General features: G+C 45.1%; 1 protein-coding gene across 1 annotated transcript in view; it reads right to left on the reverse strand.

Moving 5' to 3' along the window:
- dytn (dystrotelin) overlaps positions 1-21465 on the reverse strand; it is a 36876-nt gene that overhangs the window by 14421 nt on the left and 990 nt on the right. The window contains exon 5 of the mRNA XM_045698065.1: positions 21369-21460. Coding sequence (XP_045554021.1) covers positions 21369-21460 — 92 coding nt within the window. The remainder of the gene's footprint in view (positions 1-21368; positions 21461-21465) is intronic.

Consider the following 21465-nt stretch of genomic DNA (forward strand, 5'->3'; position numbering starts at 1 on the left):
TAGTCTCCTCACATTGTCTCGGTACCGGTACCACCTGTATATAGTCTCCTCACATTGACTCTGTATCGGTACCACCTGTATATAGTCTCCTCACATTGACTCTGTATCGGTACCACCTGTATATAGTCTCCTCACAATGACTCTGTATCGGTACCCCCTGTATATAGTCTCCTCACATTGATTCTGTATCGGTACCCCCTGTATATAGTCTCCTCACATTGACTCTGTACCGGTACCCCCTGTATATAGTCTCCTCACATTGACTCTGTATCGGTACCACCTGTATATAGTCTCCTCACAATGACTCTGTATCGGTACCCCCTGTATATAGTCTCCTCACATTGACTCTGTATCGGTACCACCTGTATATAGTCTCTTCACATTGACTCTGTATCGGTACCACCTGTATATAGTCTCCTCACATTGACTCTGTATCGGTACCACCTGTATATAGTCTCCTCACATTGACTCTGTATCGGTACCACCTGTATATAGTCTCCTCACATTGACTCTGTGTCGGTACCACCTGTATATAGTCTCCTCACAATGACTCTGTATCGGTACCACCTGTATATAGTCTCCTCACATTGACTCTGTATCGGTACCCCCTGTATATAGTCTCCTCACATTGACTCTGTATCGGTACCACCTGTATATAGTCTCCTCACATTGACTCTGTATCGGTACCCCCTGTATATAGTCTCCTCACATTGACTCTGTATCGGTACCACCTGTATATAGTCTCCTCACAATGACTCTGTATCGGTACCACCTGTATATAGTCTCCTCACATTGACTCTGTATCGGTACCCCCTGTATATAGTCTCCTCACATTGACTCTGTATCGGTACCACCTGTATATAGTCTCCTCACATTGACTCTGTATCGGTACCCCATGTATATAGTCTCCTCACATTGACTCTGTATCGGTACCACCTGTATATAGTCTCCTCACATTGACTCTGTATCGGTACCACCTGTATATAGTCTCCTCACATTGACTCTGTATCGGTACCACCTGTATATAGTCTCCTCACATTGACTCTGTATCGGTACCCCCTGTATATAGTCTCCTCACATTGACTCTGTACCAGTACCCCCGGTATATAGTCTCCTCACATTGTCTCGGTACCGGTACCACCTGTATATAGTCTCCTCACATTGACTCTGTATCGGTACCACCTGTATATAGTCTCCTCACATTGACTCTGTATCGGTACCACCTGTATATAGTCTCCTCACAATGACTCTGTATCGGTACCCCCTGTATATAGTCTCCTCACATTGATTCTGTATCGGTACCCCCTGTATATAGTCTCCTCACATTGACTCTGTACCGGTACCCCCTGTATATAGTCTCCTCACATTGACTCTGTATCGGTACCACCTGTATATAGTCTCCTCACAATGACTCTGTATCGGTACCCCCCTGTATATAGTCTCCTCACATTGACTCTGTATCGGTACCACCTGTATATAGTCTCTTCACATTGACTCTGTATCGGTACCACCTGTATATAGTCTCCTCACATTGACTCTGTATCGGTACCACCTGTATATAGTCTCCTCACATTGACTCTGTATCGGTACCACCTGTATATAGTCTCCTCACATTGACTCTGTATCGGTACCACCTGTATATAGTCTCCTCACAATGACTCTGTATCGGTACCACCTGTATATAGTCTCCTCACATTGACTCTGTATCGGTACCCCCTGTATATAGTCTCCTCACATTGACTCTGTATCGGTACCACCTGTATATAGTCTCCTCACATTGACTCTGTATCGGTACCCCATGTATATAGTCTCCTCACATTGACTCTGTATCGGTACCACCTGTATATAGTCTCCTCACATTGACTCTGTATCGGTACCACCTGTATATAGTCTCCTCACATTGACTCTGTATCGGTACCACCTGTATATAGTCTCCTCACATTGACTCTGTATCGGTACCCCCTGTATATAGTCTCCTCACATTGTCTCGGTACCGGTACCACCTGTATATAGTCTCCTCACATTGACTCTGTATCGGTACCACCTGTATATAGTCTCCTCACATTGACTCTGTATCGGTACCACCTGTATATAGTCTCCTCACAATGACTCTGTATCGGTACCCCCTGTATATAGTCTCCTCACATTGATTCTGTATCGGTACCCCCTGTATATAGTCTCCTCACATTGACTCTGTACCGGTACCCCCTGTATATAGTCTCCTCACATTGACTCTGTATCGGTACCACCTGTATATAGTCTCCTCACAATGACTCTGTATCGGTACCCCCTGTATATAGTCTCCTCACATTGACTCTGTATCGGTACCACCTGTATATAGTCTCTTCACATTGACTCTGTATCGGTACCACCTGTATATAGTCTCCTCACATTGACTCTGTATCGGTACCACCTGTATATAGTCTCCTCACATTGACTCTGTATCGGTACCACCTGTATATAGTCTCCTCACATTGACTCTGTGTCGGTACCACCTGTATATAGTCTCCTCACAATGACTCTGTATCGGTACCACCTGTATATAGTCTCCTCACATTGACTCTGTATCGGTACCCCCTGTATATAGTCTCCTCACATTGACTCTGTATCGGTACCACCTGTATATAGTCTCCTCACATTGACTCTGTATCGGTACCCCATGTATATAGTCTCCTCACATTGACTCTGTATCGGTACCACCTGTATATAGTCTCCTCACATTGACTCTGTATCGGTACCACCTGTATATAGTCTCCTCACATTGACTCTGTATCGGTACCACCTGTATATAGTCTCCTCACATTGACTCTGTATCGGTACCACCTGTATATAGTCTCCTCACATTGACTCTGTATCGGTACCACCTGTATATAGTCTCCTCACATTGACTCTGTATCGGTACCACCTGTATATAGTCTCCTCACATTGACTCTGTATCGGTACCCCATGTATATAGTCTCCTCACATTGACTCTGTATCGGTACCCCCCTGTATATAGTCTCCTCACATTGACTCTGTATCGGTACCCCCCTGTATATAGTCTCCTCACATTGACTCTGTATCGGTACCACCTGTATATAGTCTCCTCACATTGACTCTGTACCGGTACCCCCCTGTATATAGTCTCCGCACATTGACTCTGTACCGGTACCACCTGTATATAGTCTCCTCACATTGACTCTGTATCGGTACCCCCTGTATATAGTCTCCTCTCATTGACTCTGTGCCGGTACCACCTGTATATAGTCTCCTCACATTGACTCTGTACCGGTACCACCTGTATATAGTCTCCTCACATTGACTCTGTATCGGTACCACCTGTATATAGTCTCCTCACATTGACTCTGTATCGGTACCACCTGTATATAGTCTCCTCACAATGACTCTGTATCGGTACCCCCTGTATATAGTCTCCTCACATTGATTCTGTATCGGTACCCCCTGTATATAGTCTCCTCACATTGACTCTGTATCGGTACCCCCTGTATATAGTCTCCTCACATTGATTCTGTATCGGTACCACCTGTATATAGTCTCCTCACATTGACTCTGTATCGGTACCCCCTGTATATAGTCTCCTCACATTGACTCTGTACCGGTACCCCCTGTATATAGTCTCCTCACATTGACTCTGTATCGGTACCACCTGTATATAGTCTCCTCACATTGACTCTGTATCGGTACCACCTGTATATAGTCTCCTCACATTGACTCTGTATCGGTACCCCCTGTATATAGTCTCCTCACATTGTCTCGGTACCGGTACCACCTGTATATAGTCTCCTCACATTGACTCTGTATCGGTACCACCTGTATATAGTCTCCTCACATTGACTCTGTATCGGTACCACCTGTATATAGTCTCCTCACATTGACTCTGTATCGGTACCACCTGTATATAGTCTCCTCACATTGACTCTGTATCGGTTCCCCCTGTATATAGTCTCCTCACATTGTCTCGGTACCGGTACCACCTGTATATAGTCTCCTCACATTGACTCTGTATCGGTACCACCTGTATATAGTCTCCTCACATTGACTCTGTATCGGTACCACCTGTATATAGTCTCCTCACAATGACTCTGTATCGGTACCCCCTGTATATAGTCTCCTCACATTGATTCTGTATCGGTACCCCCCTGTATATAGTCTCCTCACATTGACTCTGTACCGGTACCCCCTGTATATAGTCTCCTCACATTGACTCTGTATCGGTACCACCTGTATATAGTCTCCTCACAATGACTCTGTATCGGTACCCCCTGTATATAGTCTCCTCACATTGACTCTGTATCGGTACCACCTGTATATAGTCTCTTCACATTGACTCTGTATCGGTACCACCTGTATATAGTCTCCTCACATTGACTCTGTATCGGTACCACCTGTATATAGTCTCCTCACATTGACTCTGTATCGGTACCACCTGTATATAGTCTCCTCACATTGACTCTGTGTCGGTACCACCTGTATATAGTCTCCTCACAATGACTCTGTATCGGTACCACCTGTATATAGTCTCCTCACATTGACTCTGTATCGGTACCCCCTGTATATAGTCTCCTCACATTGACTCTGTATCGGTACCACCTGTATATAGTCTCCTCACATTGACTCTGTATCGGTACCCCATGTATATAGTCTCCTCACATTGACTCTGTATCGGTACCACCTGTATATAGTCTCCTCACATTGACTCTGTATCGGTACCACCTGTATATAGTCTCCTCACATTGACTCTGTATCGGTACCACCTGTATATAGTCTCCTCACATTGACTCTGTATCGGTACCACCTGTATATAGTCTCCTCACATTGACTCTGTATCGGTACCACCTGTATATAGTCTCCTCACATTGACTCTGTATCGGTACCACCTGTATATAGTCTCCTCACATTGACTCTGTATCGGTACCCCATGTATATAGTCTCCTCACATTGACTCTGTATCGGTACCCCCTGTATATAGTCTCCTCACATTGACTCTGTATCGGTACCCCCCTGTATATAGTCTCCTCACATTGACTCTGTATCGGTACAACCTGTATATAGTCTCCTCACATTGACTCTGTACCGGTACCCCCCTGTATATAGTCTCCGCACATTGACTCTGTACCGGTACCACCTGTATATAGTCTCCTCACATTGACTCTGTATCGGTACCCCCTGTATATAGTCTCCTCTCATTGACTCTGTGCCGGTACCACCTGTATATAGTCTCCTCACATTGACTCTGTACCGGTACCACCTGTATATAGTCTCCTCACATTGACTCTGTATCGGTACCACCTGTATATAGTCTCCTCACATTGACTCTGTATCGGTACCACCTGTATATAGTCTCCTCACAATGACTCTGTATCGGTACCCCCTGTATATAGTCTCCTCACATTGATTCTGTATCGGTACCCCCTGTATATAGTCTCCTCACATTGACTCTGTATCGGTACCCCCTGTATATAGTCTCCTCACATTGATTCTGTATCGGTACCACCTGTATATAGTCTCCTCACATTGACTCTGTATCGGTACCCCCTGTATATAGTCTCCTCACATTGACTCTGTACCGGTACCCCCTGTATATAGTCTCCTCACATTGACTCTGTATCGGTACCACCTGTATATAGTCTCCTCACAATGACTCTGTATCGGTACCCCCTGTATATAGTCTCCTCACATTGACTCTGTATCGGTACCACCTGTATATAGTCTCTTCACATTGACTCTGTATCGGTACCACCTGTATATAGTCTCCTCACATTGACTCTGTATCGGTACCCCCTGTATATAGTCTCCTCACATTGACTCTGTACCAGTACCCCCGGTATATAGTCTCCTCACATTGTCTCGGTACCGGTACCACCTGTATATAGTCTCCTCACATTGACTCTGTATCGGTACCACCTGTATATAGTCTCCTCACATTGACTCTGTATCGGTACCACCTGTATATAGTCTCCTCACAATGACTCTGTATCGGTACCCCCTGTATATAGTCTCCTCACATTGATTCTGTATCGGTACCCCCTGTATATAGTCTCCTCACATTGACTCTGTACCGGTACCCCCTGTATATAGTCTCCTCACATTGACTCTGTATCGGTACCACCTGTATATAGTCTCCTCACAATGACTCTGTATCGGTACCCCCTGTATATAGTCTCCTCACATTGACTCTGTATCGGTACCACCTGTATATAGTCTCTTCACATTGACTCTGTATCGGTACCACCTGTATATAGTCTCCTCACATTGACTCTGTATCGGTACCACCTGTATATAGTCTCCTCACATTGACTCTGTATCGGTACCACCTGTATATAGTCTCCTCACATTGACTCTGTATCGGTACCACCTGTATATAGTCTCCTCACAATGACTCTGTATCGGTACCACCTGTATATAGTCTCCTCACATTGACTCTGTATCGGTACCCCCTGTATATAGTCTCCTCACATTGACTCTGTATCGGTACCACCTGTATATAGTCTCCTCACATTGACTCTGTATCGGTACCCCATGTATATAGTCTCCTCACATTGACTCTGTATCGGTACCACCTGTATATAGTCTCCTCACATTGACTCTGTATCGGTACCACCTGTATATAGTCTCCTCACATTGACTCTGTATCGGTACCACCTGTATATAGTCTCCTCACATTGACTCTGTATCGGTACCCCCTGTATATAGTCTCCTCACATTGACTCTGTACCAGTACCCCCTGTATATAGTCTCCTCACATTGTCTCGGTACCGGTACCACCTGTATATAGTCTCCTCACATTGACTCTGTATCGGTACCACCTGTATATAGTCTCCTCACATTGACTCTGTATCGGTACCACCTGTATATAGTCTCCTCACAATGACTCTGTATCGGTACCCCCTGTATATAGTCTCCTCACATTGATTCTGTATCGGTACCACCTGTATATAGTCTCCTCACAATGACTCTGTATCGGTACCCCCTGTATATAGTCTCCTCACATTGACTCTGTATCGGTACCACCTGTATATAGTCTCTTCACATTGACTCTGTATCGGTACCCCCTGTATATAGTCTCCTCACATTGACTCTGTACCAGTACCCCCTGTATATAGTCTCCTCACATTGTCTCGGTACCGGTACCACCTGTATATAGTCTCCTCACATTGACTCTGTATCGGTACCACCTGTATATAGTCTCCTCACATTGACTCTGTATCGGTACCACCTGTATATAGTCTCCTCACAATGACTCTGTATCGGTACCCCCTGTATATAGTCTCCTCACATTGATTCTGTATCGGTACCACCTGTATATAGTCTCCTCACAATGACTCTGTATCGGTACCCCCTGTATATAGTCTCCTCACATTGACTCTGTATCGGTACCACCTGTATATAGTCTCTTCACATTGACTCTGTATCGGTACCACCTGTATATAGTCTCCTCACATTGACTCTGTATCGGTACCACCTGTATATAGTCTCCTCACATTGACTCTGTATCGGTACCACCTGTATATAGTCTCCTCACATTGACTCTGTGTCGGTACCACCTGTATATAGTCTCCTCACAATGACTCTGTATCGGTACCACCTGTATATAGTCTCCTCACATTGACTCTGTATCGGTACCCCCTTGTATATAGTCTCCTCACATTGACTCTGTATCGGTACCACCTGTATATAGTCTCCTCACATTGACTCTGTACCGGTACCCCCCTGTATATAGTCTCCGCACATTGACTCTGTACCGGTACCACCTGTATATAGTCTCCTCACATTGACTCTGTATCGGTACCCCCTGTATATAGTCTCCTCTCATTGACTCTGTGCCGGTACCACCTGTATATAGTCTCCTCACATTGACTCTGTACCGGTACCCCTTGTATATAGTCTCCGCACATTGACTCTGTACCGGTACCACCTGTATATAGTCTCCTCACATTAACTCTGTATCGGTACCACCTGTATATAGTCTCCTCACATTGACTCTGTATCTGTACCACCTGTATATAGTCTCCTCACATTGACTCTGTATCGGTACCACCTGTATATAGTCTCCTCACATTGACTCTGTATCGGTACCCCCTGTATATAGTCTCCTCACATTGACTCTGTATCGGTACCACCTGTATATAGTCTCCTCACATTGACTCTGTATCGGTACCACCTGTATATAGTCTCCTCACATTGACTCTGTATCGGTACCCCCCTGTATATAGTCTCCTCACATTGACTCTGTATCGGTACCACCTGTATATAGTCTCCTCACATTGACTCTGTATCGGTACCACCTGTATATAGTCTCCTCACATTGACTCTGTATCGGTACCACCTGTATATAGTCTCCTCACATTGACTCTGTATCGGTACCACCTGTATATAGTCTCTTCACATTGACTCTGTATCGGTACCACCTGTATATAGTCTCCTCACATTGACTCTGTATCGGTACCACCTGTATATAGTCTCTTCACATTGACTCTGTATCGGTACCACCTTTATATAGTCTCCTCACATTGACTCTGTATCGGTACCACCTGTATATAGTCTCTTCACATTGACTCTGTATTGGTACCACCTGTATATAGTCTCCTCACATTGACTCTGTATCGGTACCACCTGTATATAGTCTCCTCACATTGACTCTGTATCGGTACCACCTGTATATAGTCTCCTCACATTGACTCTGTATCGGTACCACCTGTATATAGTCTCCTCACATTGACTCTGTATCGGTACCACCTTTATATAGTCTCCTCACATTGACTCTGTATCGGTACCACCTGTATATAGTCTCCGCACATTGACTCTGTATCGGTACCCCCTGTATATAGTCTCCTCACATTGACTCTGTACCGGTACCCCCTGTATATAGTCTCCTCACATTGTCTCGGTACCGGTACCACCTGTATATAGTCTCCTCACATTGACTCTGTATCGGTACCCCCTGTATATAGTCTCCTCACATTGACTCTGTACCAGTACCCCCTGTATATAGTCTCCTCACATTGTCTCGGTACCGGTACCACCTGTATATAGTCTCCTGACATTGACTCTGTATCGGTACCACCTGTATATAGTCTCCTCACATTGACTCTGTATCGGTACCACCTGTATATAGTCTCCTCACAATGACTCTGTATCGGTACCCCCTGTATATAGTCTCCTCACATTGATTCTGTATCGGTACCCCCTGTATATAGTCTCCTCACATTGACTCTGTACCGGTACCCCCTGTATATAGTCTCCTCACATTGACTCTGTATCGGTACCACCTGTATATAGTCTCCTCACATTGACTCTGTATCGGTACCACCTGTATATAGTCTCCTCACATTGACTCTGTATCGGTACCACCTGTATATAGTCTCCTCACATTGACTCGGTACCGGTACCCCCTGTATATAGTCTCCTCACATTGACTCTGTATCGGTACCACCTGTATATAGTCTCCTCACATTGACTCTGTACCGGTACCCCCTGTATATAGTCTCCTCACATTGACTCTGTATCGGTACCACCTGTATATAGTCTCCTCACATTGACTCTGTATCGGTACCACCTGTATATAGTCTCCTCACATTGACTCTGTATCGGTACCCCCTGTATATAGTCTCCTCACATTGTCTCGGTACCGGTACCACCTGTATATAGTCTCCTCACATTGACTCTGTATCGGTACCACCTGTATATAGTCTCCTCACATTGACTCTGTATCGGTACCACCTGTATATAGTCTCCTCACAATGACTCTGTATCGGTACCCCCCTGTATATAGTCTCCTCACATTGATTCTGTATCGGTACCCCCTGTATATAGTCTCCTCACATTGACTCTGTACCGGTACCCCCTGTATATAGTCTCCTCACATTGACTCTGTATCGGTACCACCTGTATATAGTCTCCTCACATTGACTCTGTATCGGTACCACCTGTATATAGTCTCCTCACATTGACTCTGTATCGGTACCACCTGTATATAGTCTCCTCACATTGACTCGGTACCGGTACCCCCTGTATATAGTCTCCTCACATTGACTCTGTATCGGTACCACCTGTATATAGTCTCCTCACATTGACTCTGTACCGGTACCCCCTGTATATAGTCTCCTCACATTGACTCTGTATCGGTACCACCTGTATATAGTCTCCTCACATTGACTCTGTATCGGTACCACCTGTATATAGTCTCCTCACATTGACTCTGTATCGGTACCCCCTGTATATAGTCTCCTCACATTGACTCTGTACCGGTACCACCTGTATATAGTCTCCTCACATTGACTCTGTATCGGTACCCCATGTATATAGTCTCCTCACATTGACTCTGTACCGGTACCCCCATGTATATAGTCTCCTCACATTGACTCTGTATCGGTACCACCTGTATATAGTCTCCTCACATTGATTCTGTATCGGTACCCCCTGTATATAGTCTCCTCACAATGACTCTGTACCGGTACCACCTGTATATAGTCTCCTCACATTGACTCTGTATCGGTACCACCTGTATATAGTCTCCTCACATTGACTCTGTATCGGTACCACCTGTATATAGTCTCCTCACATTGACTCTGTATCGGTACCACCTGTATATAGTCTCCTCACATTGACTCTGTATCGGTACCACCTGTATATAGTCTCCTCACAATGACTCTGTATCGGTACCCCCTGTAAATAGTCTCCTCACATTGATTCTGTATCGGTACCCCCTGTATATAGTCTCCTCACATTGACTCTGTACCGGTACCCCCTGTATATAGTCTCCTCACATTGACTCTGTATCGGTACCACCTGTATATAGTCTCCTCACAATGACTCTGTATCGGTACCCCCTGTATATAGTCTCCTCACATTGACTCTGTATCGGTACCACCTGTATATAGTCTCTTCACATTGACTCTGTATCGGTACCACCTGTATATAGTCTCCTCACATTGACTCTGTATCGGTACCACCTGTATATAGTCTCCTCACATTGACTCTGTATCGGTACCACCTGTATATAGTCTCCTCACATTGACTCTGTGTCGGTACCACCTGTATATAGTCTCCTCACAATGACTCTGTATCGGTACCACCTGTATATAGTCTCCTCACATTGACTCTGTATCGGTACCCCCTGTATATAGTCTCCTCACATTGACTCTGTATCGGTACCACCTGTATATAGTCTCCTCACATTGACTCTGTATCGGTACCACATGTATATAGTCTCCTCACATTGACTCTGTATCGGTACCACCTGTATATAGTCTCCTCACATTGACTCTGTATCGGTACCACCTGTATATAGTCTCCTCACATTGACTCTGTATCGGTACCACCTGTATATAGTCTCCGCACATTGACTCTGTACCGGTACCACCTGTATATAGTCTCCTCACATTGACTCTGTATCGGTACCCCCTGTATATAGTCTCCTCTCATTGACTCTGTGCCGGTACCACCTGTATATAGTCTCCTCACATTGACTCTGTACCGGTACCACCTGTATATAGTCTCCTCACATTGACTCTGTATCGGTACCACCTGTATATAGTCTCCTCACATTGACTCTGTATCGGTACCACCTGTATATAGTCTCCTCACAATGACTCTGTATCGGTACCCCCTGTATATAGTCTCCTCACATTGATTCTGTATCGGTACCCCCTGTATATAGTCTCCTCACATTGACTCTGTATCGGTACCACCTGTATATAGTCTCCTCACAATGACTCTGTACCGGTACCCCCTGTATATAGTCTCCTCACATTGACTCTGTACCGGTACCCCCTGTATATAGTCTCCTCACATTGACTCTGTATCGGTACCACCTGTATATAGTCTCCTCACAATGACTCTGTATCGGTACCCCCTGTATATAGTCTCCTCACATTGACTCTGTATCGGTACCACCTGTATATAGTCTCTTCACATTGACTCTGTATCGGTACCACCTGTATATAGTCTCCTCACATTGACTCTGTATCGGTACCACCTGTATATAGTCTCCTCACATTGACTCTGTATCGGTACCACCTGTATATAGTCTCCTCACATTGACTCTGTATCGGTACCACCTGTATATAGTCTCCTCACAATGACTCTGTATCGGTACCACCTGTATATAGTCTCCTCACATTGACTCTGTATCGGTACCCCCCTGTATATAGTCTCCTCACATTGACTCTGTATCGGTACCACCTGTATATAGTCTCCTCACATTGACTCTGTATCGGTACCCCATGTATATAGTCTCCTCACATTGACTCTGTATCGGTACCACCTGTATATAGTCTCCTCACATTGACTCTGTATCGGTACCACCTGTATATAGTCTCCTCACATTGACTCTGTATCGGTACCACCTGTATATAGTCTCCTCACATTGACTCTGTATCGGTACCCCCTGTATATAGTCTCCTCACATTGACTCTGTACCAGTACCCCCTGTATATAGTCTCCTCACATTGTCTCGGTACCGGTACCACCTGTATATAGTCTCCTCACATTGACTCTGTATCGGTACCACCTGTATATAGTCTCCTCACATTGACTCTGTATCGGTACCACCTGTATATAGTCTCCTCACAATGACTCTGTATCGGTACCCCCTGTATATAGTCTCCTCACATTGATTCTGTATCGGTACCCCCTGTATATAGTCTCCTCACATTGACTCTGTACCGGTACCCCCTGTATATAGTCTCCTCACATTGACTCTGTATCGGTACCACCTGTATATAGTCTCCTCACAATGACTCTGTATCGGTACCCCCTGTATATAGTCTCCTCACATTGACTCTGTATCGGTACCACCTGTATATAGTCTCTTCACATTGACTCTGTATCGGTACCACCTGTATATAGTCTCCTCACATTGACTCTGTATCGGTACCACCTGTATATAGTCTCCTCACATTGACTCTGTATCGGTACCACCTGTATATAGTCTCCTCACATTGACTCTGTGTCGGTACCACCTGTATATAGTCTCCTCACAATGACTCTGTATCGGTACCACCTGTATATAGTCTCCTCACATTGACTCTGTATCGGTACCCCCTGTATATAGTCTCCTCACATTGACTCTGTATCGGTACCACCTGTATATAGTCTCCTCACATTGACTCTGTATCGGTACCCCATGTATATAGTCTCCTCACATTGACTCTGTATCGGTACCACCTGTATATAGTCTCCTCACATTGACTCTGTATCGGTACCACCTGTATATAGTCTCCTCACATTGACTCTGTATCGGTACCACCTGTATATAGTCTCCTCACATTGACTCTGTATCGGTACCACCTGTATATAGTCTCCTCACATTGACTCTGTATCGGTACCACCTGTATATAGTCTCCTCACATTGACTCTGTATCGGTACCACCTGTATATAGTCTCCTCACATTGACTCTGTATCGGTACCCCATGTATATAGTCTCCTCACATTGACTCTGTATCGGTACCCCCTGTATATAGTCTCCTCACATTGACTCTGTATCGGTACCCCCCCTGTATATAGTCTCCTCACATTGACTCTGTATCGGTACCACCTGTATATAGTCTCCTCACATTGACTCTGTACCGGTACCCCCCTGTATATAGTCTCCGCACATTGACTCTGTACCGGTACCACCTGTATATAGTCTCCTCACATTGACTCTGTATCGGTACCCCCTGTATATAGTCTCCTCTCATTGACTCTGTGCCGGTACCACCTGTATATAGTCTCCTCACATTGACTCTGTACCGGTACCCCTTGTATATAGTCTCCGCACATTGACTCTGTACCGGTACCACCTGTATATAGTCTCCTCACATTAACTCTGTATCGGTACCACCTGTATATAGTCTCCTCACATTGACTCTGTATCTGTACCACCTGTATATAGTCTCCTCACATTGACTCTGTATCGGTACCACCTGTATATAGTCTCCTCACATTGACTCTGTATCGGTACCCCCTGTATATAGTCTCCTCACATTGACTCTGTATCGGTACCACCTGTATATAGTCTCCTCACATTGACTCTGTATCGGTACCACCTGTATATAGTCTCCTCACATTGACTCTGTATCGGTACCCCCTGTATATAGTCTCCTCACATTGACTCTGTATCGGTACCACCTGTATATAGTCTCCTCACATTGACTCTGTATCGGTACCACCTGTATATAGTCTCCTCACATTGACTCTGTATCGGTACCACCTGTATATAGTCTCCTCACATTGACTCTGTATCGGTACCACCTGTATATAGTCTCTTCACATTGACTCTGTATCGGTACCACCTGTATATAGTCTCCTCACATTGACTCTGTATCGGTACCACCTGTATATAGTCTCTTCACATTGACTCTGTATCGGTACCACCTTTATATAGTCTCCTCACATTGACTCTGTATCGGTACCACCTGTATATAGTCTCTTCACATTGACTCTGTATTGGTACCACCTGTATATAGTCTCCTCACATTGACTCTGTATCGGTACCACCTGTATATAGTCTCCTCACATTGACTCTGTATCGGTACCACCTGTATATAGTCTCCTCACATTGACTCTGTATCGGTACCACCTGTATATAGTCTCCTCACATTGACTCTGTATCGGTACCACCTTTATATAGTCTCCTCACATTGACTCTGTATCGGTACCACCTGTATATAGTCTCCGCACATTGACTCTGTATCGGTACCCCCTGTATATAGTCTCCTCACATTGACTCTGTACCGGTACCCCCTGTATATAGTCTCCTCACATTGTCTCGGTACCGGTACCACCTGTATATAGTCTCCTCACATTGACTCTGTATCGGTACCCCCTGTATATAGTCTCCTCACATTGACTCTGTACCAGTACCCCCTGTATATAGTCTCCTCACATTGTCTCGGTACCGGTACCACCTGTATATAGTCTCCTGACATTGACTCTGTATCGGTACCACCTGTATATAGTCTCCTCACATTGACTCTGTATCGGTACCACCTGTATATAGTCTCCTCACAATGACTCTGTATCGGTACCCCCTGTATATAGTCTCCTCACATTGATTCTGTATCGGTACCCCCTGTATATAGTCTCCTCACATTGACTCTGTACCGGTACCCCCTGTATATAGTCTCCTCACATTGATTCTGTATCGGTACCACCTGTATATAGTCTCCTCACATTGACTCTGTATCGGTACCCCCTGTATATAGTCTCCTCACATTGACTCTGTATCGGTACCACCTGTATATAGTCTCCTCACATTGACTCTGTATCGGTACCACCTGTATATAGTCTCCTCACATTGACTCTGTATCGGTACCACCTGTATATAGTCTCCTCACATTGACTCGGTACCGGTACCCCCTGTATATAGTCTCCTCACATTGACTCTGTATCGGTACCACCTGTATATAGTCTCCTCACATTGACTCTGTACCGGTACCCCCTGTATATAGTCTCCTCACATTGACTCTGTATCGGTACCACCTGTATATAGTCTCCTCACATTGACTCTGTATCGGTACCACCTGTATATAGTCTCCTCACATTGACTCTGTATCGGTACCCCCTGTATATAGTCTCCTCACATTGTCTCGGTACCGGTACCACCTGTATATAGTCTCCTCACATTGACTCTGTATCGGTACCACCTGTATATAGTCTCCTCACATTGACTCTGTATCGGTACCACCTGTATATAGTCTCCTCACAATGACTCTGTATCGGTACCCCCTGTATATAGTCTCCTCACATTGATTCTGTATCGGTACCCCCTGTATATAGTCTCCTCACATTGACTCTGTACCGGTACCACCTGTATATAGTCTCCTCACATTGACTCTGTATCGGTACCACCTGTATATAGTCTCCTCACATTGACTCTGTATCGGTACCACCTGTATATAGTCTCCTCACATTGACTCTGTATCGGTACCACCTGTATATAGTCTCCTCACATTGACTCTGTATCGGTACCCCCTGTATATAGTCTCCTCTCATTGACTCTGTGCCGGTACCACCTGTATATAGTCTCCTCACATTGACTCTGTACCGGTACCCCTTGTATATAGTCTCCGCACATTGACTCTGTACCGGTACCACCTGTATATAGTCTCCTCACATTAACTCTGTATCGGTACCACCTGTATATAGTCTCCTCACATTGACTCTGTATCTGTACCACCTGTATATAGTCTCCTCACATTGACTCTGTATCGGTACCACCTGTATATAGTCTCCTCACATTGACTCTGTATCGGTACCACCTGTATATAGTCTCCTCACATTGACTCTGTATCGGTACCACCTGTATATAGTCTCCTCACATTGACTCTGTATCGGTACCACCTGTATATAGTCTCCTCACATTGACTCTGTACCGGTACCCCCTGTATATAGTCTCCTCACATTGACTCTGTATCGGTACCACCTGTATATAGTCTCCTCACATTGACTCTGTATCGGTACCACCTGTATATAGTCTCCTCACATTGACTCTGTATCGGTACCCCCTGTATATAGTCTCCTCACATTGACTCTGTACCGGTACCACCTGTATATAGTCTCCTCACATTGACTCTGTATCGGTACCCCATGTATATAGTCTCCTCACATTGACTCTGTACCGGTACCCCCATGTATATAGTCTCCTCACATTGACTCTGTATCGGTACCACCTGTATATAGTCTCCTCACATTGATTCTGTATCGGTACCCCCTGTATATAGTCTCCTCACAATGACTCTGTACCGGTACCACCTGTATATAGTCTCCTCACATTGACTCTGTATCGGTACCACCTGTATATAGTCTCCTCACATTGACTCTGTATCGGTACCACCTGTATATAGTCTCCTCACATTGACTCTGTATCGGTACCACCTGTATATAGTCTCCTCACATTGACTCTGTATCGGTACCACCTGTATATAGTCTCCTCACAATGACTCTGTATCGGTACCCCCTGTATATAGTCTCCTCACATTGATTCTGTATCGGTACCCCCTGTATATAGTCTCCTCACATTGACTCTGTACCGGTACCCCCTGTATATAGTCTCCTCACATTGACTCTGTATCGGTACCACCTGTATATAGTCTCCTCACAATGACTCTGTATCGGTACCCCCTGTATATAGTCTCCTCACATTGACTCTGTATCGGTACCACCTGTATATAGTCTCTTCACATTGACTCTGTATCGGTACCACCTGTATATAGTCTCCTCACATTGACTCTGTATCGGTACCACCTGTATATAGTCTCCTCACATTGACTCTGTATCGGTACCACCTGTATATAGTCTCCTCACATTGACTCTGTGTCGGTACCACCTGTATATAGTCTCCTCACAATGACTCTGTATCGGTACCACCTGTATATAGTCTCCTCACATTGACTCTGTATCGGTACCCCCCTGTATATAGTCTCCTCACATTGACTCTGTATCGGTACCACCTGTATATAGTCTCCTCACATTGACTCTGTATCGGTACCCCATGTATATAGTCTCCTCACATTGACTCTGTATCGGTACCACCTGTATATAGTCTCCTCACATTGACTCTGTATCGGTACCACCTGTATATAGTCTCCTCACATTGACTCTGTATCGGTACCACCTGTATATAGTCTCCTCACATTGACTCTGTATCGGTACCACCTGTATATAGTCTCCTCACATTGACTCTGTATCGGTACCACCTGTATATAGTCTCCTCACATTGACTCTGTATCGGTACCACCTGTATATAGTCTCCTCACATTGACTCTGTATCGGTACCCCATGTATATAGTCTCCTCACATTGACTCTGTATCGGTACCCCCTGTATATAGTCTCCTCACATTGACTCTGTATCGGTACCCCCCTGTATATAGTCTCCTCACATTGACTCTGTATCGGTACCACCTGTATATAGTCTCCTCACATTGACTCTGTACCGGTACCCCCCTGTATATAGTCTCCGCACATTGACTCTGTACCGGTACCACCTGTATATAGTCTCCTCACATTGACTCTGTATCGGTACCCCCTGTATATAGTCTCCTCTCATTGACTCTGTGCCGGTACCACCTGTATATAGTCTCCTCACATTGACTCTGTATCGGTACCACCTGTATATAGTCTCCTCACATTGACTCTGTATCGGTACCTGTATATAGTCTCCTCACATTGACTCTGTACCGGTACCCCCTGTATATAGTCTCCTCACATTGTCTCGGTACCGGTACCACCTGTATATAGTCTCCTCACATTGACTCTGTATCGGTACCACCTGTATATAGTCTCCTCACATTGACTCTGTATCGGTACCACCTGTATATAGTCTCCTCACATTGACTCTGTATCGGTACCCCCTGTATATAGTCTCCTCACATTGACTCTGTACCAGTACCCCCTGTATATAGTCTCCTCACATTGTCTCGGTACCGGTACCACCTGTATATAGTCTCCTCACATTGACTCTGTATCGGTACCACCTGTATTTAGTCTCCTCACATTGACTCTGTATCGGTACCACCTGTATATAGTCTCCTCACAATGACTCTGTATCGGTACCCCCTGTATATAGTCTCCTCACATTGATTCTGTATCGGTACCCCCTGTATATAGTCTCCTCACATTGACTCTGTACCGGTACCCCCTGTATATAGTCTCCTCACATTGACTCTGTATCGGTACCACCTGTATATAGTCTCCTCACATTGACTCTGTATCGGTACCACCTGTATATAGTCTCCTCACATTGACTCTGTATCGGTACCCCCTGTATATAGTCTCCTCACATTGACTCTGTACCGGTACCACCTGTATATAGTCTCCTCACATTGACTCTGTATCGGTACCCCATGTATATAGTCTCCTCACATTGACTCTGTACCGGTACCCCCATGTATATAGTCTCCTCACATTGACTCTGTATCGGTACCACCTGTATATAGTCTCCTCACAATGACTCTGTACCGGTACCACCTGTATATAGTCTCCTCACATTGACTCTGTATCGGTACCACCTGTATATAGTCTCCTCACATTGACTCTGTACCGGTACCACCTGTATATAGTCTCCTCACATTGACTCTGTATCGGTACCACCTGTATATAGTCTCCTCACATTGACTCTGTATCGGTACCCCCTGTATATAGTCTCCTCACATTGACTCTGTATCGGTACCACCTGTATATAGTCTCCTCACATTGACTCTGTACCGGTACCCCCCTGTATATAGTCTCCGCACATTGACTCTGTACCGGTACCACCTGTATATAGTCTCCTCACATTGACTCTGTATCGGTACCCCCTGTATATAGTCTCCTCTCATTGACTCTGTGCCGGTACCACCTGTATATAGTCTCCTCACATTGACTCTGTATCGGTACCACCTGTATATAGTCTCCTCACATTGACTCTGTATCGGTACCTGTATATAGTCTCCTCACATTGACTCTGTACCGGTACCCCCTGTATATAGTCTCCTCACATTGTCTCGGTACCGGTACCACCTGTATATAGTCTCCTCACATTGACTCTGTATCGGTACCACCTGTATATAGTCTCCTCACATTGACTCTGTATCGGTACCACCTGTATATAGTCTCCTCACATTGACTCTGTATCGGTACCCCCTGTATATAGTCTCCTCACATTGACTCTGTATCGGTACCACCTGTATATAGTCTCCTCACAATGACTCTGTATCGGTACCCCCTGTATATAGTCTCCTCACATTGATTCTGTATCGGTACCCCCTGTATATAGTCTCCTCACATTGACTCTGTATCGGTACCACCTGTATATAGTCTCCTCACATTGACTCTGTATCGGTACCACCTGTATATAGTCTCCTCACATTGACTCTGTATCGGTACCCCCCTGTATATAGTCTCCTCACATTGACTCTGTACCGGTACCACCTGTATATAGTCTCCTCACATTGACTCTGTATCGGTACCCCATGTATATAGTCTCCTCACATTGACTCTGTACCGGTACCCCCATGTATATAGTCTCCTCACATTGACTCTGTATCGGTACCACCTGTATATAGTCTCCTCACAATGACTCTGTACCGGTACCACCTGTATATAGTCTCCTCACATTGACTCTGTATCGGTACCACCTGTATATAGTCTCCTCACATTGACTCTGTACCGGTACCACCTGTATATAGTCTCCTCACATTGACTCTGTATCGGTACCACCTGTATATAGTCTCCTCACATTGACTCTGTATCGGTACCCCCTGTATATAGTCTCCTCACATTGACTCTGTATCGGTACCCCCTGTATATAGTCTCCTCACAATGACTCTGTATCGGTACCACCTGTATATAGTCTCCTCACATTGACTCTGTATCGGTACCACCTGTATATAGTCTCCTCACATTGACTCTGTATCGGTACCACCTGTATATAGTCTCCTCACAATGACTCTGTACCGGTACCACCTGTATATAGTCTCCTCACATTGACTCTGTATCGGTACCACCTGTATATAGTCTCCTCACATTGACTCTGTACCAGTACCCCCTGTATATAGTCTCCTCACATTGTCTCGGTACCGGTACCACCTGTATATAGTCTCCTCACATTGACTCTGTATCGGTACCACCTGTATTTAGTCTCCTCACATTGACTCTGTATCGGTACCACCTGTATTTAGTCTCCTCACATTGACTCTGTATCGGTACCACCTGTATATAGTCTCCTCACAATGACTCTGTATCGGTACCACCTGTATATAGTCTCCTCACAATGACTCTGTATCGGTACCACCTGTATTTAGTCTCCTCACATTGACTCTGTATCGGTACCACCTGTATATAGTCTCCTCACATTGATTCTGTATCGGTACCCCCTGTATATAGTCTCCTCACATTGACTCTGTACCGGTACCCCCTGTATATAGTCTCCTCACATTGACTCTGTATCGGTACCACCTGTATATAGTCTCCTCACATTGACTCTGTATCGGTACCACCTGTATATAGTCTCCTCACATTGACTCTGTATCGGTACCACCTGTATATAGTCTCCTCACATTGACTCGGTACCGGTACCCCCTGTTTATAGTCTCCTCACATTGACTCTGTATCGGTACCACCTGTATATAGTCTCCTCACATTGACTCTGTATCGGTACCACCTGTATATAGTCTCCTCACATTGACTCTGTATCGGTACCACCTGTATATAGTCTCGCTGTTGTTATTTTACTGCTGCTCTTTAATTACTTAATTAATTACTTACTCTTAAGTAAGCATTTCACCTGTAAGGTCTACTACACCTGTTGTATTCGACGCATGTGACTAATAAAATTTGATTTGATAATCATGTGAGGTAGTACTCAGGTGTGTGTGTGTGTGTGTGTGTGTGTGTGTGTCTAACCTGGCTGAGTTCTTGCAGTACGACTCTGAGACCACTCCTGCTCACCGTGCCGCTCTCTCTCCCACTGCACCTCTCTGCCAGACGAACCAGAGCTGCA

The sequence above is a fragment of the Salmo salar genome, chromosome ssa16 (assembly GCF_905237065.1).
Source record: "Salmo salar chromosome ssa16, Ssal_v3.1, whole genome shotgun sequence".
Lineage (NCBI taxonomy): Eukaryota > Metazoa > Chordata > Actinopteri > Salmoniformes > Salmonidae > Salmo > Salmo salar.